This window comes from Ranitomeya variabilis, chromosome 7 (assembly GCF_051348905.1).
Source record: "Ranitomeya variabilis isolate aRanVar5 chromosome 7, aRanVar5.hap1, whole genome shotgun sequence".
Lineage (NCBI taxonomy): Eukaryota > Metazoa > Chordata > Amphibia > Anura > Dendrobatidae > Ranitomeya > Ranitomeya variabilis.
Genome location: NC_135238.1, coordinates 226,714,170 through 226,739,859, shown reverse-complemented (window position 1 = coordinate 226,739,859; position 25,690 = coordinate 226,714,170). Strand labels below are relative to the sequence as shown.

At 39.8% G+C, this 25,690-nt stretch overlaps 1 protein-coding gene across 5 annotated transcripts in view; it reads right to left on the bottom strand.

Moving 5' to 3' along the window:
* Positions 1-25,690, bottom strand: part of LRP1B (LDL receptor related protein 1B) — a 1,636,337-nt gene that overhangs the window by 118,253 nt on the left and 1,492,394 nt on the right. For all 5 annotated transcript variants that reach the window (XM_077273024.1, XM_077273022.1, XM_077273019.1 and 2 more), the window contains exons 69-74: positions 23,583-23,712; positions 16,561-16,667; positions 15,186-15,318; positions 6,938-7,060; positions 4,809-4,931; positions 4,412-4,546 (exon numbers count right to left, since the gene is read on the bottom strand). In XM_077273024.1, the coding sequence (XP_077129139.1) occupies positions 4,412-4,546; positions 4,809-4,931; positions 6,938-7,060; positions 15,186-15,318; positions 16,561-16,667; positions 23,583-23,712 (751 nt within the window). The remainder of the gene's footprint in view (positions 1-4,411; positions 4,547-4,808; positions 4,932-6,937; positions 7,061-15,185; positions 15,319-16,560; positions 16,668-23,582; positions 23,713-25,690) is intronic.

The following is a 25,690-nucleotide window of genomic DNA, read 5'->3' as shown; positions in this document are numbered from 1 at the left end:
TACTATTTACAGGGGAGATGACACACAGGTATATACTATATACAGGAGGAGATGACACACAGATATATACTATATACAGGAGAGATGACACACAGGTATATACTATATAGAGGAGGAGATGACATACAGGTACATACTACATACAGGAGGAGATGACATACAGGTATATACTATATACAGGAGGAGATGACACACAGGTATATACTATATACAGGAGCAGATTACCTACAGGTATATAGTATATACAGGAGGAGATGACACAGGTATATGCTATGTATAGGAGGAGATGACATACAGGTATATACTATATACAGGAGATGACACACAGATATATACTATATATAGGTGAGATGACACACAGGTATATACTATATACAGGAGATTACATACAGGTATATCTAATATATAAAGCTGAATGTGTGTATGTATGTATGTGTGTATGTCCGGGATTGGCATCTGTACCGTCGCAGCTACAGCCACAAAATTTTGCACAGTCACACGTCTGGACCCCGAGAGCGTCATAGGCTATGTTGTGAGGTGAAATTTTAACCCCGCGCGTTCCAATTCACCAAACAATTTTGCTCCTATCTACATAATGGGGAAAAAGTGAAGGGAAAAGTGTTGGAGGAAAATTGACAGCTGCCAGATGTGAACAATGAGGACTTAAAGAATGAGAGCGATGGCGACAAAGAGTATATACCGTACAGTTGCTAAGGTGGGGCCCCGACATGGGATACTCACCACACACGGGGATATGAACACAAACACAAAATGCGCCACACACTACCACGTGCTTGAACACATATACCACCCTCAGCACACATTTCACCACACACACACACCAACCTCGCCACATAAAAGTCGAAACACAAAAGTCACCACTCAAAACTCGCTACATGCAAAACTCGCCATATGCAAAACTAGGCTCACGCAAAACTCGCCACACGTGCAAAACTCACCTCATGGAAAACTCACCTCATGCAAAACTTGCACACACAGAAAAATTGCCACATGTACAAAAGTTGCACCACATGCAAAAGTTGCCTCACACAAAACTTGCACATACTCAAAATGCACCACACATAAAACTCGCCACGCGCAAAACTCGCCATGCACAAATCTTGCTGCACACAACTTGCTACACTAACCTGTCACATGCAACTCAACACACAAAATGTTGCTACACGCATGTCGCCACACAAAACTCATCTCACAAAAGTCGCTACATGCATGTCGCCACACGCAACTCAACACACACAACTTGACACATAAAACTCGCCCTAAAACACACACAAGTCTGGTATTGTCCTTCAAAAATAAAAATCTGATTAATAAGCAAACTACAAGAGCAACAAATGTACCATATAGGAAATACGGCAGCTGTCAGTCACATGACCTGTCTATTATGTGTATGTGTGAGCTAATATATACTGCCAGGGGGGAGGGCTTCCTGTTGGCTGGGGATTTATCAGGCTGCCAATAGCAACCAATCACAGCTCAGCTTCTATTTTGCTACAGTTAATTAACCTGAGCTCTGATTGGTTAATATAGGCAACAAAGACATTCTCAGTATAACAAAGCTAATATATGTTGTGAAATGCTTCTATTTGCTTAGTTTTTGCCTTTTAATAATTACATTTCTATCTATTTGTTTTGTGGTTTTTGTGTGCAGAATAAATTTTTGTTAACACATTCTATTTTGCTAACAGCAGTCATTAACCCGGGCGAAGCCGGGTAGTACAGCTAGTTATCTATATTTATCACTATTTATATTTAAGAAAGAAAGTAATCTTGCAATTTTCATATCACTATCTATATTATATTGATACATAAATCTTTCAAGTTTCATACTAGATACTAAGCCTAATACTAGATTCACACTTTCTGTTATGTATAAATGACTTTTCAGCAGTCTCATTATCATTACATACAGTACTACAATAGCAAGTAATACTCTATATACATTAGATAGTACAGGATCCACCATTCACAATAGGTGATATCACAGCTCACCTCCTCCTCCTGTATAATGACTGATAACACCTCTATATACAGTAGATAACACAGGATCCACCATTCACAATACGTGATATCACAGCTCACCTCCTCCTCCTGTATAATGTCTGATAATACCTCTATATACAGTAGATAACAAAGGATCCACCATTCACAATAGGGTATGTCACAGCTCACCTCCTCCTCCTATACAATGACTGATGACACCTCTATATACAGTAGATAACACAGGATCCACCATTCACAATAGGTGATGTCACAGCTCACGTCCTCCCCCTCCTGTGCAATGACTGATAACTCCTCTATATACAATAGATAACACAGGATCCACCATTCACAATAGGTGATATCACAGCTCACCTCCTCCTCCTGTACAATGACTGATAACACCTCTATATACAGTAGATAACACAGGATCCACCATTCACAATAGGTGATGTCACAGCTCACCTCCTCCTCCTCCTGTAAAATGACTGATAACACCTCTATATATAGTAGATAACCCAGGATCCACCATTCACAATAGGTGATGCCACAGCTCACCACCTCCTTCTGTACAATGACTGATTACACCTCTGTATACAGTATATAACACAGGATCCACCATTCACAATATGTGATGTTACAGCTCACCTCCTCCTCCTGTACAATGACTGATAACACCTTTATATACATTAGATAGCACAGCATCCACCATTCACAAGAGATGATGTCACAGCTCACCTACTCCTCCTGTACAATGACTGATAACACCTCTATATACAGTAGATAACACAGGATCCACCATTCACAATAGGTGATGGCACAGCTCACCTCCTCCTCCTGTACAATGACTGATAACACCTCTACATACAGTAGATAACACAGGATCCACTATTCACAATTGGTGATGGCACAGCTCACCTTCTCCTGTTCAATGACTGATAACACCTCTATATACAGCAGATAACAGAGGATCCACCATTCACAATAGGTGATGTCACAGCTCCCCTCCTCCTCCTGTACAATGACTGATAACACCTCTATATACAGCTGATAACACAGGATCCACCATTCACAATAGGTGATGTCACAGCTCACCTCCTCCTCCTGTACAATGACTGATAACACCTCTATATACAGCTGATAACACAGGATCCACCATTCACAATAGGTGATGTCAAAGCTCACCTCCTCCTCCTGTACAATGACTGATAACACCTCTATATACAGCTGATAACACAGAATCCACCATTCACAATAGGTGATGGCACAGCTCACCTCCTCCTCCTGTACAATGACTGATAACACCTCTATGTACAGCAGATAACACAGGATCCACCATTCACAATAGGTGATATCACAGCTCACCTCCTCCTCCTGTACAATGACTGATAACACCTCTATATACAGTAGATAACACAGGATCCACCATTCACAATAGGTGATGTCACAGCTCACCTCCTCCTCCTGTACAATGACTGATAACACATCTATATACAGTAGATAACACAGGATCCACCATTCACAATAGGTGATATCACAGCTAACCTCCTCCTCCTGTACAATGACTGATAACACCTCTATATACAGTAGATAACACAGGATCCACCATTCACAATAGATGATGTCACAGCTCACCTCCTCCTCCTGTACAATGACTGATAACACCTCTATATACATTAGATAGTACAGGATCCACTATTCACAATAGGTGATGTCACAGCTCACCTCCTCCTGTACAATGACTGATAACACCTCTATATACAGTAGATAACACTGGATCCACCATTCACAATAGATGATGTAACAGCTCACCTCCTGCTCCTCCTGTACAATGACTGATAATATTGCACAGTAGGTCATTTTCTGATGATACATTCCTTTTAAAGATACATGATGCTATTAAAGAATACATTAATTATTACTCTTTTTTCACAAAATTATTTAACTCAAAAAGGAACAACTTGCCATTATTCTACATTCTGCTCAGAACAATTCCTATTTTTGTTAAAGGGAACCTGTCACCTGAATTTGGCGGGACCAGTTTTGGGTCATATGGGCGGGGTTTTCGGGTGTTTGATTCACCCTTTCCTTACCCGCTGGCTGCATGCTGGCCGCAATATTGGATTGAAGTTCATTCTCTGTCCTCCGGAGTACACGCCAGAGCAAGGCAATATTGCCTTGCGCTGGCGTGTACTGCGGAGGACAGAGAATGAACTTCAATCCAATATTGCAGCAGCATGCAGCCAGCGGGTAAGGAAAGGGTGAATCAAACACCCGAAAACCCCGCCCATATGACCCAAAACTGGTCCCGCCAAATTCAGGTGACAGGTTCCCTTTAAAGAAAGAGAAGAGAACAAGCTGGAGACATTTCCAATCCAACACGGCTTTTCCAAAAGTAAAGTAAACGCACCTGTTTTGCATCCCCTCTCATCGCTGCCATCTCCGCAGTCATCGAACTGGTCACACTGCAGGTCAGACGCGATGCACTTTTTGTTATTGCAGGTAAATTCATCTTTCTTGCACGGTTTCACTTTCTGTCTTGTTCCTACCAACATTTTACATAAACAAAATAAATCACCATTAGCGTTCGACCCTCATTAAAATGCAGCCGGCACCTAGAGCCACTGACCAAGAAGCAGAGAGGTTCCTCATGCGTTTCCAATCTAATTGTTTCAGCACCTAATTTATAGCGCACATAAACTTTCAATTAAGACTTCAATTAAGGTCAATTATGTTTTTTTTACTGAAGGTTCCTCTCAAATTGCATTAATTTAGTCCCTGAGCCACATAGAGTAAACTCCACGTACCACAGTGAGCCTCATCGGAGTTATCTCCGCACTCATCCAGTTCATTACAAAGCTGCTCCGTCCTCAGGCACACGCGGTTATTATGGCACCGAAACGGCCTTGTCGATGGGCATGGAAATTTGGCTTAAAAACAAAAATGTCACAAAAAAACATTGTTATAAAAAGTTTTCAGCTTGAAAATATTGGGCAACCTAATATCAAAGAATTATCTTAATAAGGAGTTATTCCTATTTAATAGGTAATACCTTGCTGATAGCTCGGAAGTCCCAAACCGATACCAAACACAAGGCAATAAATGCCCCATGGGTATGGAGCGGTGGCCATGCTGTCTATTGGACTGCCTTGTTTGGGTCATGATGACCAAGGCCATCTTTTTCATTCTTGCCCCTTGCATTTCATGACCTGTAACTTTCTTATATTTTGAGGCTCTGTACAGTAGCTAGTTTACGTCTTGATTTTTTTGCATTTTTTTTAGTTAGCCTTTTGGGTTAAATATAGTAGCGATTCATTTACATTAATTTTATGAATTGTGTACATTAAGGAAATGCTTAAAATTCAAAATTCCACCTATGTTTTTTTTTTATGGTTTTCATTTTTAAAATTAATAGAGGTCACCGTTTTTTTTAACAAAATGAAAGGAAAATTCAGAAAATCATTGATTATTCCCTATTCATCAGATAGCAGATTACTTGCTGATTCATGGGAGTCCAACCACTACTTGCTCCAGAGAACGGGGCTACAGAAACCTAGGAGGGGGACTCTGCAGAGCATGGTCTTGAATGGTATGGAGAGGAACATACTCATACTCTGGTCCAATCATTGTCAACAGGACAGCCAGGAAAAAAACAGGTACTGCGCTAATTCTGCACCGCCGTCCTATTTGAGATAGGTTTCAGTTCTCAGGTTCTAGAGTTTCATTTTTGGGTGAGATGTGGGACCCATCAGTGAGAACCCCAGCGATTATCAAATAACCCCCTTGGCTATCATTAAGGAATAACTTGAGGAAAATTCGATTAGAATCTTGGGCATCTTTTCTTTAATCTCTATTCCTCCCGGAAATGTTTAAAAATAGGCAACTGCCGGTTGGCCTTTACTTTGCCAATATGGTTAGTCCCTACAAAGTCTTACACCATCTGCACTGACTGAAGCTGTATTAGGCTAGGTGCACACGTTCAGGATTTTTAGATTTTTTTTAGCGTTTTTAAGGCCGTTTTCCACCGAAAAAACACTTACATAAGTAACTCATCATTTTTAATGCATTCCGCATTTTTTGTGCACATGCTGCATTTTTTCCTGCGGCGGTATCGCATTCCGGAAAAAAAACACAGCATGTTCATTCTTTGTGCAGAATCGTGGGGATACCGCACACATAGGAATGCAGTGACCCTCTTACTTCCAGCATGGGGCTCTGCCCACCATGCGGGAAGTAAGCGGATCATGTGCGGTTGGTACCCAGGGTGGAGGAGAGGAGACTCTCCTCCAGACCCAGGGAACCATATACCTGTTAAAAGAAAAATAATTAAAATAAAAGATTGTGATTTTCTCACCTTCCGGCGGCCCCCACAGCCTTCCCGCTCCTCACGATGCCCCCGTTTCCAGTAATGCCTCACGACAATGACCTGTGATGATGTAGCGGTCTCGCGAGACCGCTACGTCATCTGGGGTCATTGCCGTGAGGCATTACTGGGAACGGGAGCTACCGGGAGCATCGCGAGGAGCAGGAAGGCTGCGGGGGCTGTCGGAAGGTGAGAATATTACGTTTTTTTTATTTTTTTTATTATTTTTAGCATTCTTTCTGCATAGGCCGCATCAATAGTAAAAAGTGTATGTTTGACAAGTGTGACCAACCTGTCAATCAGTTTTCCAAGCGATGCCACAGATCACTTGGAAAACGCTAGCATTCTGCAAGCTAATTACGCTTGCAAAACGCTAGTGTTCAGCGGGAAAATGCATGCCAATTCTGCACGCGTATTTCCTGCGGCAGGGAGTTGCAGAATTGCCATGGAAATTTCCGCAGCAATTTTGCAACGTGTGCACATAGCCTTAAGATACAATCACACAACCACAGTTCACAGTCTGCCAGCAATTATCGCAGGTTTCCTGCCTGCTTAGGAATGTAAATAACTTACCACACATTTCAGGCACCTCATCGGAGTTATCTCCGCAGTCATCTTCCCCGTCACACAGCCATATATGCAGCTTACACAGGGTGTTATTGCACAGGAACTCATCTGCTCTGCATATATTTTCCCCTGAAAAAGAGATGGCAGTGATGAATTCCAGCATACACATGGAATAATGAGACATGGTTGCACGGTCCAATGATCATGTCCTACTAGAGAAGAGATGTATAAATCATACATAGAAGGCTTATTGTTACAAATCATCATAATTAGCTTTATGATACATGGACATAATTAGGTTGTTTGTACCTGCGGTTGCTATTTTGGGACACTTGGCATGAATAGCTGTCCCGTCTGTACAAGTAAAAGGCCAGGTTCAGACATAGGTATTAGGGAATCATTTCTGTGCCTGTACTATGGACGCAAATCTTGGCCAGACCCAAACTGAACACTTCTCAGAAATCTATGAAGCTGACAACTGTCCTGAATCTGGGAAACATGGACTGTCTCTATTTTTCAAAAACAGTTCTAACAAATTTATGATGTCCCAGGCAGACAAAAGGAGGCAGGTCTAGGGTGGAAGTAAAGCGACCTTAAGTTGGCAACAACAATGTTCGACAACCTCCTTACAGGACAGTTACGTTACATTTCTCCGTCATTTGTATGATGTCAGTGATTTGCCCACATTAACTCAATTTCAGAGTTTCCAGACCAGTGTCAGTACATAGAACAAGAGCTCTTAAAGGGGTTGTCTAGGATTAGAAAAGAAGTCAGCCATAAAGATGAATAAATAATTCAGATTTGCTCGAATTCGGCCAAGGTATTTGATTCTCATCGAATTGCTGGTAAGTGTCATTCATTATGCTCTGAAGTATTTCCATACATCAGAGCATAACAAACAGAAGGAAATGAAGGGGATAAAATAATAATAATAAAATACAAACATGTTATACTCACATCTGCCCTCACCCAATACCCATAAGGTCATGAATGAGTTAAGGAGATCCTGTAGAGAGAACACTTGTGGCAATCTAAGTCACTAAAAATAATCTCTGCAATACTACGGAAGTCCAGAAAACAAGACCTGTTAGCGGTTCTCGATGTTCTAGAGTTGAGAAATACAGATATGGAAGATCAAGGCCCTCATTTATCAAAACTGAGAGAAAGAAAACCTGTTTTTGTTGTCCTTAGCAACCATTTAGAATCCAGCTTTTATTTTTTCAGACAGTTCTAGTAACATAATGTTGCCATGGGCAACAATGACTGTTTTTCTTTTAGGCAACTTTGATAAAACTTACCCATTTATTGACTTTAACCCCAAGGGACATGGAACTATCGGATATCTGGATATTTAGGGCCATTTTCACTTGTTGTAAAATGTACCAGATTTGGTGATAATGGTTTAAACGTGCAGAAACAATGTGATTTTTACATTGGTCATTGTTGTCTACAACATCTTTCTGTTCATACCAGATTGATTGTTGGGACTTGTTAATAAAGTGCAAACTATGGTATATTTTACTTGATTCCAGTGAGTCCTGTTCTTCACCCCTCGCTCTCCTCCGCCTGCCTCACATCTCCCTCTTCAAGCTATGAAAACACTTAGAAGATTGCTCTCAGAATCAGATCGGTTCTTATGAGACTCTTCCCTCAATTCAGGGTTTTCATGACTCATTAGTTATGTGAAGGTTTACTGCTTCACCTCTTGGCAAAAGTAGAATATTATGTGTACTCCGGTAGTCACAGGGTATCCAAAATTGACTTACAATATTTATATTTCCATTGTTATAGAGAAGTGGCCATAGTTTCATGGTCTCGGTCTCTTAAGTATATGTTTATATTGGCAATAGAAGGAAGATCCGGCACCAAGAACAAGTGAGTTTCTGTGTATAGTAAGTATGGCTCTAGCAGTCACACCGCCAGGATCCTGGTGCTCATCACGAATCAGTCCATATATTGCAAGAAGTGAAAAGAAGGTGGCACTCACCGATCCTTTAAAATCCAAGGTTTTATTAACTTAATTAATTAATTATTCTCTTTAAACTGGCAAAGGATCCCATGACGCGTCGAAGTGTAGACAGGCGCGAAACAGACGTCATCTGTCCTCTGTATCATGCTTCTCTCTTTTACCATTTTAATATGACGTTTGAATGAAACTTTGGACTTTAAAGACCAGTGAGTGCCACCTTCTTTTCACTTCTTGCAATATAAATATATATATATATATATATATATATATATATATATATATATAAATCTTACTGTGCAAGCAGTCTTAGGATATATATATAGCAAAAAAGAAGGAACAGCACAAAATACTTATCTTTGGGTGCAAGGCCCCCAGACAATCTGTCCACCGATCATCAAGACTTCATAAAATTTCAAAAAAGGAGGCAGCACTCTATTGTTCCAATATAAAATGTGCAAGGTTTAGTTTACCCACATGTCTGGGCAACGTTTCAGCTAAAATGAGCCTTTCTCAAGCCTAAGTTGTTTTGGTTATGGTCAAAAACTGAGTTTTCTACTGGAACCCACTTCAGGAAATGTTCATTCTTTTGGGGGAGTTTTTTAACCTTTTTGTAGTTGTATTATTTGTTGTAGCATTTTTTTGCACACTTTTCATGGGACTGTTAGTAGCTGTTTAAAAAAGTGACATATACTTGCTTTTTTTCCACAGGACATTTGCCAAAGCCTGAAGCGGAATAAAACACTCAAAAGATTGATCATATGAACAGCAAAGTGGTATAACAATAGAAATCAATAGAAAACGGAGGCTGCCGGTTGCACCGCTAAGGTCCAGGGTCCGTCGGAGGGGTGAGTATATCCATATTTTTTATTTTTATTCTTTATTTTTTACATGAATATGGATCCCAGGGCCTGAAGGAGAGTCTCCTCTCCTCCAGACCCTGGGAACCATACACTGGGAACTTCCGATTTCCGATATCACAAAAATATCGGAACTCGGTATCGGAATTCCGATACCGCAAATATCGGCCGATACCCGATACTTGCGGTATCGGAATGCTCAACACTACATTCTACATATTCCCTTTCAGTGCTACTTACAAGACTTTTGGGGGGAAGTGGAGTGTGTCTAGAAGACATAGTCTCCTTAGTTTATGGCATGTACTGTCTTGTATTTGCACACGTTTAGAGGTCCGCTCCAACTAACTGCACTCTTAGAGAACATGAAAAACAGTAATATTGTCCAGTGGTCAATCTCTAAATTCTCCAAGTAAAAAAAAGAGCTTTATTAATCCATTAAAAAAGATAGAAAAAACAAACAAGTTTAAAAATAGGACATCCTGTAAAAAATCCTACACGTTTCAAACCTAGAAACGGTTCCTAGTCACTCTTGGAGAACACCTAATTTATAGATGACTTCTGGCAACAAGTTTCCACAAGAATAAAAAACAACTCCTTTTTGTGAAGAGGATGGGTAATGCACTGATTACTCCGAGGAAGGTAATTAGCAGGCATACCCTCAGGCACTTACACCTTGGCTATTTAATCCACATTCTTCTTAGAAACTCTACTTTAGCCTCAAGTAAAACATACAACTCTGCCACATTTGTTGCATTCTCTTCCATTTGTTGTTTTCCTATGTAGTAAAAGGACCTTGGGGACCTAAATGACACCAGGGCATTGGATATGACTGCTATATTTGCTCCCTAGAAGGTGGACTCAAAACAAATGACTCCTCCCTATAATGCACTAGGCACTGCTCCTAATAGCCAGTTTCCTACTCCACACTGATGAGGGGCAAATACCCCGAACCAGCTGTCTGTGGATGGATACCATGCTTTGGCATAGGTGGTTTTCCTTTATTGGATGCTGCCCTTCCCGTGGTTGTTCCTTCCCGGTGAAAGACCTGGCTATTCATTGCTTGCGTTGAGAAACACGTGATGGTGTCTCCGTGGCTTTTTTACATGCTCCTCCCTATAATGTACATATGTTTCAATAACCATTTTAAGGTGGAATGGGCATATACCATGAGATCAGGGCTTTGAAGCGCACCACAGTAGAAAGGACAGGTGGCTTTGGATGCAGCTCTTTCTACTCACGTATATAGAAGATCCAAAAACTACTGAGCTAGCAATAAGTCTCAAGTAAATACATGGCCACCTCATGACTCGGGTGACACACTGCGAGGTCTCAATCTCATGCATTTATCCACTCTTTCCATTTACATTTATGTAAGTTTAAAAAAAACTGCTGAGTGAGCAGCATTGACCCAAGTTAATAGAGAAAGCTGCACATGTGCATGAAATCGAGCCCTCATTATGTATAGTCAGGCATGGAGACGTGGCCATGCATGTGCATTCCTCATCGTTAGCTTGTGAGTTATCAGCAGTTTTTCAGAACTGTCTTACAAGTGAACAAGCTCTACATGCTCGTGAGATTATGGCCTCCTCGTGAGCAGGTCTCTCAGAGTTTTTCCTTGCTCAACAGTTTTTTTTAACTAGTAGGGATGGGCGGACTGGTGGAAATTCGGGTTCTGGTACCTGACCCAAACTTTTTAAAAAGTTCAGTTCGTGTACCAAAACAATACCCAAACTTCCACCAGAACCTGAACCCCATTGAAAATAATGGATACCCGAACTGCTCTTTCTCAACAATTCTCAAGTGAGTAGGAAGATCTGCGTATGCTTAGCCACCTCCGCTCTCCAGTGGTCTCATGTGCATGCGCACTCTTTTCATTTACTTTTATGGGAGTTTTGACAATCTTCTGAGTGGGTGGCAAAAACTCATAACTTAAAAGAGAAGAGGCTTCAATTTCCTTCATGGACAGCTCTTTCCAGTCACTTGTATGGCAAATCCAAATATCTGCTCAGCAAACGGCAACAACTTTCAAGTCAAGAGAGAGAGATCTGCAGATGTGCAGACACCTCTCCGTTCACAGCCATGCAAGATGGGGCCTCGATCTCAAGATAGATTTGGGTCCCATTGATGTGTATGCCAGAAATGTCCCTGATGTAACAACACCTTTAAAAAAAAAACTTCTGTGAGCTTTGTAAAGTACTTTTAATGAAAAAAGCCAGTTACATTTGAACAATGGCCATCGTAAAATATAATCACAGTCATTACTGCTAAAACAACTATATTTTGGATGAAAACCTGAGACTAGTAAATGTCAGGGCGATCACAGCTGTTCGGATGCATTATGGAATTTATACAGCTGCCCCGACGGCAATCTTTCCAATGAATGGCAGTTGTGTCGTTCCGTATAATGAAAAACTGTAGGCTGATTTTTATTCTTGTGTAATTTCCAGTGAATGGATTTAGAAATATTACTTATTCAGCGTTCCTTATGTGTTTTTGTTTATTGAAGTGAAATCTCTCAAGGTTCTTTTTTTACTCTTATTTTTGCCCATTTGGCTTTTTAATGTTAGATCAATGTCCTCTTCTTGCTTTGTGAAACCATAGGCTGCACTGCTCGGAGTCTTAAGTTTTTCTTTCACAAGGACTCGGGAGCAATTGAGTATATTTTCTGCTCGGTCAGTGGCAGTCAACAAGCATTATTTTATTGCAGCTGGAAAAGACATGGAAAGGTGAAGCATTTTTTTTCTTGTTTCTTCTTTTTTTTTCTTTTTTCTATATATACTGTTTTGTTTTCTTTGCTATAGTGTATGAAATGGAAATGGGAAATCGCAAAAGGACAAAGTGGATACAACAGCAGGGACTCCTATTATGCAGAACAACACTGCACAGCATAAACTCAACTGCGCACATTAACGGAAAAAACGCCAGTCTAAGTTACGGAAATCAGTGGAGTGATATGCGTCAAGGTAATGAAACGATAAATATTTCTATTCACATTTTATAACTGTATATACCAGCCATTAGCAGGTGTTGAAAGGGAAATAGTCACCACAGAAATCGCTATTTGCCTGCAGATAAAGGGTTAATTTGCAGGTAGCATTACAATGTTTTATGTCTGTCTTACTGAAAGTGCAACAACCGGAAAAATATTAACTTATCTCCTCCCAGGAGCTGCCAGCTTTCAGTCATCGGGCGTGCACAGACAGATTAAAGTCACCGCTTACAGCACCGATCACTATACTGTGCGCGGTGGCTGTAAGCATGCCATGGAATTTTGATTGACAGCTCAATCTGCATAGTGCAGGACGTGCTTACAGACACCGATTACAGTATAGTGAACGGTGCTGTGAGCGGTGACAGTAGCCGATCTGGGCGCACCCCACGACTGAAAGCCAGCAGCTCCTGGGAGGAGATAAGTTAATTAATTTTCTCCCCGTAGCTTCACTTTCAGGAAGGTGGCCATGAAGCACTGTAATGGTTACTTGGCAGATTAACCCTATCTCCACAGATAAATAGAAATTTCGAGTTGACAGGTTCCATGTAATACAAAATTTGTGTTATTTTCCATATGTTTTAATTTCTCGAAGGAACTGCAATTTTTTTTTTAATCGTACGTTACATTTTGTTTTACTTCCTACAGGGTGCTTGAACCTGCAATCAATCTTTATTGTACTATATTGAAAATTAAATGCCTCCTATGAAGCCCAGCCTGTGACTGGTCTTCATAGGAGAAAAACAATGGCAGCAAAGAAGCCCTTCAGCAGGTCCCTTCCACCCTGACTGATGTGGCACATATTAGAATTAAGTGACCACATGACTTGAATGGATGCACCACTGGAATTGCAGCAGTAACTCTTGAGTCCTGACTGTACAACATACCCTGCTCCTATCCTGTGTGGAGTGAGTCCGCTCCATATGCTCACACCCGTTCCATGAAATAATAGTACATTATGGAACATGATGGGAAGTAACCAAAATTTTTACTAAAGTCTCGGCTAAGTGTTCTTTTCCTGGAGACTATGGAGACTATTGTTTGTCAATTTTAAAATTTAATATATGACAAAAAACTGCAAACTTTAGGGCAGGTATATGAGATCATTATTTATTGGGGTTTTTGGAATAGTTAGTGCCACATTTTGACATAAAGGAAATTGGTAATCAGAAACTAACATATTATTTATTTTTTAGCTTAAACACATCTCTTAAGGCATTTTGATGTATTGTTTTCCCATGAAACTTTCTTTATACAAAATAAATACTGAACTCTTGCAGTTTTTACTCTGATTGCCATAATAGGGTCAAACAATAATAGGTAAACTTATATATACTGTAGATAAACCAGGATCCACCACTTGCACTTCTCCTCCTCCCTCTCCCTGCTCAATTACCTCTGCACAGGCCACAGAGCATGTCCACAACTCTCTCTATCATAGAAGTCAACACACAACTGTAGTCTTATTCTCCTATGGCTCATGTGGTTGCTTCAGAGCGCATTTTTGATTGCTGTCAATTGCAGCTCAGACAAGATGGCCAGCCCATAATCTTGTGCAGGAAGTAGACTATAATAAAATCTCCCTTTAAAAAATAAAAGGAATAACATACAAATATCCTTCTTTATCAGGTTTTAATTAGTAGAAAAAATATAGGAGATGCTTTCCTTTTAAACTGGATAGTAAACAACAGTAATCGACTTTAACATTGTACATTTTGGCAAAGGTGATGAAGGGTCCAGTGATTGTTTAACCGTCTAGATGAGATTTCCATGTCTTTGCTAATTACAATTCAACTGCAAATGTGATGGAACCATCCAAAGCTAAGACCCCTCTTTCACTGAAGTTTCGAATCATTGGAGGTTCAATAAATGGGACTTCCACTTCTCCCAATAACAGGTTTCTGAAGGACTTGGTCAGAATGGAGTACTGCGTACCATCACAAGGTTCATTTTCTAAGGAACTGCAAAAAAAGGTGAGCAACGTATCTCCACCCATCCATAAGTTATCAACTATCTCTGTTGGAAATTACCCTTTAAGTTCTTTCCATTTCTTCATATCTTTGAGAAAAGATAGAACTATGGCATCACGCTCTATAAATACACTTTGTAATGTATTGTATAAATTTCTAGATGTAACAACGTATTTAAGAACTGTAGAATGACTTATCCTGATGAGCCTTATCATGCTGCTCTCATCAAAAAACCATAAAGACATAAATCCACTAAATAATGTCAAGGGAAAGCAGTGCTTTACAAAGGAAAAGTCCTGTCGTTTTAAGCAGATGAAGATGGGTCGCGATGGTCCATGCTTGTTCCCACAGCATTGCATTTATCAGCCTGATAGTGCACATGGGTGTTACTAGTTTATTAGAGCAGGCAGAGCAAATGAGATACACAAGAGCGGATTTAATTTCAGGAAGGGGAATAAGATGTTCTAACCTCTCTCACAGCTATCTTCATCGCTGCCATCTACACAGTCATGGATGCCATCGCAGAGCCACCGTACTGGGATACAATAAGCCTTATTTCGGCATCGGAACTGGTTTTCTTTACAGTCAGTCACACAATCAACCTAAGGAAAAATAAGAAAAAAGTTGAGTCTGACCTGTGACAATAGCATAAGGATTGCAAAGAAGAACAGCCAACGTAGAGAGTTCAATCACCTACGCGAATCCTATTCACCATCACGACCATTCAGATCCTCGTTAAGGGCTTTACACTCTGCCATGATGGGAACTTACTTAGGGCATGTGCAGAATTAGCTGTAGATTTGCAGTCTGGAATTCAGCCCTCCAAATCAACAGTAGTTTACAGTAAAAAAAAAAAAGGTAAAGGGGTTTTCACAAGCCCATCCACATGGAATGGAAAACAATTGACAAGAAAATCCGAGCATTCTACGGATAAGAGTGAACTATTGAGATGAATCGGCAGCAATATCCATACCATCAACTTGTAAATGTTTTACCACTGTTCTCAGAAATACTGCTTGACTTATGGATTTATATTAAAGAATCTTTATGTTTTCAACATATTGCAAGGACACAGCTGCCATCCTAGTAGACCAAACAGCACAAACATATTGCGCCATCATATCATAAAGAAGATGTCTCCCATGCTGTAGGGATAACTTTAGAGTTTCAGAATTTCTTGTGGTAACATCTAGGCCGGTGAGTGTTCCTTTTGTTTCTACCTTGGTTGCTGGGAGTTGCCAAAACATTGTTGCTGGCGTCACTGGATGGCTGTGCCGTGGCTCTATTTTATTCTTACGTCTTTTGGTGTTTCTTAATCAAAGAGCTATGGAATTAATTCCTGGCTCTTTTCTTAGAGCCAGAGCCACTGGTAGGGCTGTTATCTATTTAAACCTCTGAACCTCTGACTCTCACTGCCAGTTTGAGTTTCTCTTCTCTAATTCTGTCTTGTGCTATCTCCTCCCGTTTGCTTGCTGACTTTCTGTTGTCTGACCACAACCTCTTTCGTGACCATTCTTCATCTTCTAATTTTGTGCCTTGACTGCCTTCATGGTTCTGACCTGGTTACATTAAGTTCTTTTACTGCTGGTTCGCTCCACCTGCCAGCAGAACTTTTGTTGAATAAATCCAGTGAGCCCTGTTGTAGCTTCATATCCCTGTACAAGGATTAAGGGGCAAAGTACCCTTTTTGCCTTGGACAAACATTATACTTATCAATTTGCCAAAAGGTAGTGCATATATATAGTACATACATGTAGTATACATTCTTGTAATTTACACGTTGAGAACTTGACTTTAAGACTCATTGACATCAATGTTACCAATGCAGGGGTAAATCTTCTTACCTCATCTGAGCCATCGGCACAGTCATATTCACCATTACACCTTAGGTAGGCCGAGATGCAGCCACCACTGTCACAGACGTACTCGGTGGAAGAACAGGTCGGGGAGGCTGTAAGAGAGAAAATAGATGTACTATTTGTTGGTTTTACGCAGAAATGACTAATTATTCTGGCATGAGGGTAGTGCCTATGTTCTATGGCTGGTGGAAGTCTAAAGATTCATCAGTTACAACATTGTTTTCAGAGTTATTACAAATACAAACATTCATGGCATATCCCTGAACTTCTGATGTAGATTTCACACTTCTCTTTAGGTCTGGGAAAAGTATGAGACATCAAATGTGACATTGCATCTGCCTCCACTGAAAAGCCGATGTGGCTGAGGAGATACTTGGTTAAACCTGTGCATACACCTGTCAAGAAACGTGGTTTTCTTGGATCATGTAGCTAACGTGGAGCTATAGAGTGTGGAAAATGCAAAGACACAAGATTTTGTAAAAGGACGCCACAAAAGTGTGCAACGGGTATTGGGGGCATTTAGAAAGCATGTTAAGAGCTACAATACATTTTTTAAAGTTGAATTTCGAGCTGGAAATCCCTTCTAAGTCTAGCAAAACATAAAACATGAACAGACAAGAATAAACAATGAAGAATTTTTTCAGAAGCTTTTATAAACTGTACGGTTCCTTATATGTTAAGAGAGGAAAACAAATGTAGTAGTGAAAAACTATCCTATAATGAGATCTTTTGCAAAACTGATTTTAAAACAAAGGAAGTAAACTTCATTCAACTGCAAAAAACATTACCACTAATGGTATTTATTTACATATAAAACAGACACGCCGTCACTTAGCACTGAACTCAGCCTTGTACAATAAAACTTCTAAATGTAATTTGTTTGGAAAGTTGAAAAGTATTTTTCTTGATTTGTTCTTATAGGGATATGACTGAGAGCACATTATTGAAACCCTCAGGTACAATTATCAATACTGTCAAAGGCCTTCTTCACACATCCATTTTTATGTCCGTATTTGGTCTTTTTTTAAGGACCTCAAATATGGACATATGCACACTCATTGTATTCAATGGTGGTGCTCACGAGTCAGGTTTTTCACACGGACCGTGTGCCTGTGTGAAAAACCCATAGACATGTAATTTTTTTGTGTGTAGCACGGACAAAATGTGTCCCGCACACGTGCACACTGATGACCCACGGATGACACACGGAAGAAGACGTAGAGTTTCTGGTGTTCCCAGGTGCCGGCGGCTGAAGGCAGCTCTCATCATTGTTACCTGGTCTCCCTGTAATCAGCATGGCCAGGTGACAATGATTGAATGATTGGAGTTGTATTCAACAGCGGTGTAGCTCCGTTGTAAAATGAAGAATTAAATTTTAAAAATGGCCCCATTACTAACCCTATTGAAAGTTTGGAAATACACGCACTAAAATAATAAAATCCTTTATTTGATATAAAACAAAAACATCCTTATTTAAGCATTTATTTAAAAACAAAAAACAAAGTTATACTCACCTTATGCCTATTTCAATGAAACCTGCAGTAACATAGTAACATAGTAACATAGTTAGTAAGGCCGAAAAAAGACATTTGTCCATCCAGTTCAGCCTATATTCCATCATAATAAATCCCCAGATCTACGTCCTTCTACAGAACCTAATAATTGTATGATACAATATTGTTCTGCTCCAGGAAGACATCCAGGCCTCTCTTGAACCCCTCGACTGAGTTCGCCATCACCACCTCCTCAGGCAAGCAATTCCAGATTCTCACTGCCCTAACAGTAAAGAATCCTCTTCTATTTTGGTGGAAAAACCTTCTCTCCTCCAGACGCAAAGAATGCCCCCTTGTGCCCGTCACCTTCCTTGGTATAAACAGATCCTCAGCAAGATATTTGTATTGTCCCCTTATATACTTATACATGGTTATTAGATCGCCCCTCAGTCGTCTTTTTTCTAGACTAAATAATCCTAATTTCGCTAATCTATCTGGGTATTGTAGTTCTCCCATCCCCTTTATTAATTTTGTTGCCCTCCTTTGTACTCTCTCTAGTTCCATTATATCCTTCCTGAGCACTGGTGCCCAAAACTGTACACAGTACTCCATGTGCGGTCTAACTAGGGATTTGTACAGAGGCAGTATAATGCTCTCATCATGTGTATCCAGACGTCTTTTAATGCACCCCATGATCCTGTTTGCCTTGGCAGCTGCTGCCAGTAAGAAGTAGAATTGCAGCACAACTTAGAAAAGTTAATAATAGGAGCCACTAGTGGTCATTCCACAGAAGGAAAACAGAATTCTGACATCCTGTCTTCATCCTCTTTCCAAAAGGCCACTTGCATATTCAAATTCCCAGGGAAGCATTGCATGGCCTATAAGTATCCCTGTGCCAACTTGACATTCTCCACAAGAAGAAAACATAACCCATCAGACTCCTCTCACAGGCCTCTCACCTAGCTAAACCAGTTCTCCTGCTTTGCCCTGATGAGGGGCAAACACCTCAAAACACATATTTACAAATGGTACAGCTTCTTATCTTAGGTGATGTGGCGAAAGCTTGTTAAAGAGTTGATCTTGACTGTTAGAATTGATGCTTTCAGTAGGTAGCACTCAAATTTCTGTCTTCTTCCTCTCTGAAGTGGCTCTTTGCAAATTTCAATTCCCAGTACAGCATTGCAGGGCTTATAAGTCTTCCTATGCCAACTTGGCACATTCCAAAGCGAGAAGCTTTAATCCTTAGGTTTCAAATCAGTGGCGGACACAGATAGAAGAGGGCTCCTGTGCAAGAACATGATATGGGCCCTTTGAGGTCCAATAACTCATCATAACGCACAACTCCACCTGCTTTGGAGTTGGAAATGGACTCCCTTGCCTCTTGGAACCCTGTGCAGCTACACAGGTTGCAGAAATGATTTGTCTGCCCCTGCTCCAAATATCATAGTGATTCATACTGTTTTATACATTTAATGTATCTTTGGACTGTCTTGTATAAGATCTTTCACAAAAAAAAGTACCATTTTTCATTAGTGTCCTGAATCTGATTTTCATGCATTTTTTGCCTTAGTGTTACATTTTCAACCTTCTCCTGCCCATTAAACTGTAAGAAACTGACACACGTGAATGAAGCATGGATGTCATGTATTACCCTTTTTGTTTTTGACTGATCCATTTACATGACAATCAGTCCTCAATAAAAAAAAACGGACATGTTAACAAGCCCATAGATAATAATAGATATGTGTTCTATCTGTGAAAAATATGGTTTGAACATGCACATGAAGAATAGATGCTTGAATGAGACATATGTTTACACCACCTATTAGTTGAGCCAAAATTGTGCCCATTTTGTGCCACATCTTAGCCCACTCTGCAATACTATGCTCCGTTTTAGCGAAGCCACAGAAAGAGAAAAATGCATAAGAAATTAGCAAGTTTGTAAATTTGAGTAGAGAAAGGCTTTTCAACAACTCAATATATTCTTATTATGAGCAATGTCTGAACTTTGGGTTTTGCATCCATTGATATTCCACTGGAAAAAATACAACGTGTTTGTAGAGACTTCTGCCTTCTTTTACAAAATGCTTGTCTGTGGTGAAGGTTACTATTAATGATGCTTAATTAGCCAAGCTGCGGCTGTGAGAACAGATGATAAAGGATGCGATAAAGACGAGAGTGCTTGACACAAGTGTTTAATACCTCCGAGACTTTCGATAGCCTCTCGAGAGCTGTGTTTGTAAACACTTTGATGGTTGCAATATCTGATGCCGATGTAAGTGAAAAGAACACTATTCAAAGAAATGAAGGATAGAATGGCCGATTCATTAAGTAGTTCACAGCAGTAAACTGCTTGGAATGTCACAAAAATTTTACAACTTTTGGCATTTTTACACAAGTGCCGGCCAATTCTGACAACATTCTGAAAAGTGGACAGAGATTCATTAGGAGGGGGCAAGACTAAGCCAACAAATTCAGCACAACAGTGCCATAAATTATGGAAAAAATGTATTTCGATCACCAGTTGGAGTACACGTGAAGTACAGCATCTGAAAGATGAGCCAAAATTATTTAGAGAGACGTAGGCGTAGATGTGATATATTTTGATGCAGACAGATATTGCCCAATGTTTTGACTCATTTGTGGTCTTAATCAAGGACATCTGTGTGGGTAGTGGTCGGGGGTATGGGGTATGAATAAAGCCTGGCACATCAAGCTCCAAATTGACCACAAATTGGTCAAAACATTGAGCAATATCCGTCTTTTCATTAACGCTGGATCAAAATAAATCACATGAGCAAAAAGTTCATCTATGTCTCTCTTTGTCGATCCGGAGGTTGCGGTTATAGTGTTATAGGATCATTGTTCTTTCCTCAAGCATGACTACTACTACAAGCAGTGTTGCCAGCTTCACCTCATGTGGATCCAAAGTCATTAAGGGGCCCACTACTCTTAATGAATTTAGGGTGTCTTACTCCAGTGCTCTGTTCTACAAGATTGGTACAAAAAAACACCAGTCCTGAAGAATCGAGGCAAGTCTTTTAGAACTATGGGAGAGAACACATATGATAATTTATTACAGACCTAGACTAACATTTTTCTCTAGCAGAAGACTAAAAGTGAGGATTCAGCCAAGTGAGCAGGATCTATAGTTTAGTTCCTGGTATCGAGACAGAGCAGTGGGAGAGGCACCCGGTTGCCACCAGTTGTCTTACAGCCAGACACTGGTTAAAGCTGAAGAAAAATCTTTGTGGACTCTACTTTAATGAAATGTATTATACTGCCTAACATCTTCATCAGTTCCATTTTAAAAATGTATCTTCTATGGGTCAGTCAAACCAAGAATTGTTAGTTGCACTGTGACAAAAAAAGACAAAGATGAGCAGATATACACGTGAACCTGAATGATATATTTTAAAGAGTTTAGCATACTAACTCATTGTTGCCAGCTTTCCCAGAACTTCCAGAAAAGTTTGCAAATCTCCTGGGTCTTATTGAAGACTTCTTCTTGCTCAGTGTATCGGAAGGCGAGGATAGAGATATTACAACATTGATGCCCTGATGTATTTTCCTTGCTTTCTACGAGCAAGATCTATTCAGTTCATATTACTATTCAAAAAGTTTCCTTGTATTTCTTCCTGAATATAGCCTCCAATTGTGGGCAGGCTCTTCAATGCTGTCCAAGAGTGTAGCTATATGGGATGCAGAAGTAGCTATCATATAAGTGACCAAGACGTCATAGTGGTCATTTTGCCACATAAGAAGACATCAGTATCATAAATGGCACATGGTAAGACACCGGTATTATGAATGGCACATGGTAAGACACCGGTATTATAAACAGCACATGGTAAGACACCAATATTATAAATGGCACATGGTAAGACATCGGTATTGTAAAGGGCACATGATAAGACACAGGTATTATAAATGGCACATGGTAAGACACCGGTATTATGAATGGCACATGGTAAGACACCAGTATAATAAATGGCACATGGTAAGACCCCAATATTAAACATAGCACATGGTAAGACACCGGTATTATATATGGCACATAGTAAGACACCAGTATTATAAACAGCACATGGTAAGACACCGATATTATAAATGGCACATGGTAAGACACCGATATTATAAATGGCACATGGTAAGACATCGGTATTGTAAAGGGCACATGGTAAGACACAGGTATTATAAATGGCACATGGTAAGACACCGGTATTATAAATGGTACATGGTAAGACACCAGTATAATAAATGGCACATGGTAAGACACCGGTATTATAAATGGCACATGGTAAGACACCGGTATTATAAATGGCACATGGTAAGACACCGGTATTATAAATGGCACATGGTAAGACATTGGTATTATAAATGGCACATGGTAAGACACCGGTATTATAAATGGCACATGGTAAGACACCGGTATTATAAATGGCACATGGTAAGACACCAGTATTATAAATGGCATATGGTAAGTAGTGTTGAGCGATACCGTCCGATACTTGAAAGTATCGGTATCGGATAGTATCGGCCGATACCCGAAAAGTATCGGATATCGCCGATACAGATACCCGATACCATTACAAGTCAATGGGACACCAAGTATCGGAAGGTATCCTGATGGTTCCCAGGGTCTGAAGGAGAGGAAACTCTCCTTCAGGCCCTGGGATCCATATTAATGTGTAAAATAAATAATTAAAATAAAAAATATTGATATACTCACCTCTCCGACGCAGCCTGGACCTTACCGCTGTGAACCAGCAGCCTTCTTTGCTTAAAATGAGCGCGTTCAGTACCTTCCATGACGTCACGGCTTCTGATTGGTCGCGTGCCGCTCATGTGACCACCACGCGACCAATCAGAAGCCGTGACGTCATCCCTCAGGTCCTAAATTCCTAGAAGGGAATTTAGGACCTGAGGGATGACGTCGCGGCTTGTGATTGGTCGCGTGGCGGTCACATGAGCGGCACGCGACCAATCAGAAGCTGTGATGTCATGGAAGGTGCTGAACGCGCTTATTTTAAGCAAAGAAGGCTGCCGGTTACTACCAGGGCGTGTCCGAGGGTGAGTATATCCCTATTTTTTATTTGAATTCTTTATTTTTTACATGGATATGGATCCCAGGGCCTGAAGGAGAGTTTCCTCTCCTTCAGACCCTGGGAACCATACACTGGGAACTTCCGATTCCGATTCCCGATACCACAAAAGTATCAGATCTCGGTATCGGAATTCCGATACAGCAAATATCGGCCGATACCCGATACTTGTGGTATCGGAATGCTCAACACTAATGGTAAGACATCGGTATTATAAATGGCACATGGTAAGACATTGGTATTATAAATGGCACATGGTAAGACATCAGTATGATAAATAGCATATGGTTGGCATCTTTTGCCCATTGTATTAGAGCGTCAAAGCAATCATGTTACATCGCTAATGTTATTATATTATTTTGCATATCTACTATATTCTGAAAATAACAATGCAAAATTATTAGAATACCTGGTTCGCAATTTTTTTCATCATCCCCAGTTTTGCAGTCCTCGTGTCCATCACATTTCCATTTGGCGGGTATGCACTGTCCCGTGGCACACTGGAATTGGTCTTTGGAGCAGCCATTCTCACAGTTTCTCTGCTCATAAATAAAATTAGTTCAGTAAATTAAAAAAAAAGTAGGAAAAGGAGCAAGAAGTAGAGATGGAAGCTTTGCAGTGAAGCTACACTATGGAGCCCAACTTTGGAAAATATTAACAAATTGCTTAATGTAGTTCTCCAATCTAATCCACATATATTGGGATTGCCCCAAAATTAAATCTTTGTGGTATAAAGTATCTATGTTAGTTAATAATTTATCAGAAACCAAAGTGACTATTACTCCACAGATGACCCTATTCATGCTTGATTTGGAAACATTTCATCCTGCTCTGAAATCAATATTATTCCGCATATTTATTGTGGTCAAGAATTCTAAGCTTTTCTTCTAGATAAAAATGTATATTCCCAAGTATATTATCAGAAATTATTAAGACAATTTCTTCTCATAGGTTTTATGAATACAAATAGGTCACAGCAAATAATAAGTCTGAAAAATGTAAAAATAAATGGGAACCTTGGTGTTTATATCCCCGAGGGAATGTTTTATTGGAACAAATTGATTTTGGAATTGAATTCTTGGAAACATTCTATGTTAGTCATTGGCTTGGACAATTATGATCTATGTATATTTTTGATTCCGTTACTGTGAACTTATGTTACCTAGTTCCTGAAGCTATTATACTTATATAAAAGATGATAATCTTATGTTTATATCTGATTGTATAAATCTGAGTTCTCTCTTTATCCCTTTCATTTTCCTCTTTTTACCTTGTTCAATATTTCCTTAATCCCCATTCCTAATTTGTCCTCCCCCTCTCCTTACCCATGTATATATGGCTTTAAAAAATCCAATAAAAATGATTGAAAACAAAGTAGTTCTCCAGAGAGGTCAGATGTGTTTCAAAAAGCTGATTTGATGTGTTTCATTTTTTTCATTCATTCATTGTGCTGTAGTTTAAAAGATTCTAAAGGGGTAAAATTTGAGGAAATATGCAAATAGTCACTTTAAGGGGGAAGAGAACAGCATTTCTAGTGTCACTGCCATTGGAGGTAAAAATCTTAAAACTCAATATTAACCCTTTAAATGGTCTTGAAACATGACTTAGGATAAGATGCTGGACCAGAAGCTCCTTTTGAAGGGTCTTTACCCCTCATGAGGGCAAAGCAAAAAACTGGTTGGCTGGGTGAGAAACGTTTGCACTGATGAGGGGCAAAAACACAAAATAGATGTTTACAAATAGCGCTTCAACTTGGGCTCTTTATCCTAAGTCATGTGGCAAAGCCCTTTAAATGGTTGATATTGACTTTAAGAAATGCTCTTTCCAATACGTGGCACTAAAGTCCACATTGTCTTTTTAAGTGAAGAGACTATTTGGATATGTAAAATTTTCCGCAGCACTGTTATAGCACAATGGAGATAGCCCTTGTTTGGTGTGGCCATCCCGACTACAAGTACAAGATCTTTATAACTTTCTTAACTTTATTTTCTGGTCTAAAGTAAATCATTTCCCAGGCTTTTTCTGTTACCCCCAACAATCAGTAATAATATGTAAAAGAAAGGAGCAACAAGTCATTTTTTGCCCCCTTTGTATCCACATTTGATGGTCCTTTTGCCTTTCTATAGGCTTTAGTCAATCTAATTGTGAAGCAAGAACTAGAAAATGTGACCATTGCTCGCTGGGAATAAACCCTTTCTTTGTCTACTTTGATGAAAAAAAGGATTTTTTTTTCTCTTAGGTACAAGAAAAATAGAAACCCAGCTCAAGGCCATGCTTTATTTGCAATGAAATGAGAGGACGGAATTGAAGTGCCATATTTCAATTTTTGCAATCTAGTTCACCGTTCTCTGGAGCCTTTTTAGAGGAACATATTTGAATTTGCTGTAGACTTTCAATAATATTCTAAGTTGCAGGAAAAAAAAAAAGTTTTATGTAAAGTTAGAAAAGAAATATCATAGAAGTAGCAGATTCAAGAAGAAAAATAAAGAGGTCAAACAATGCCAATAGAGGAGAGCA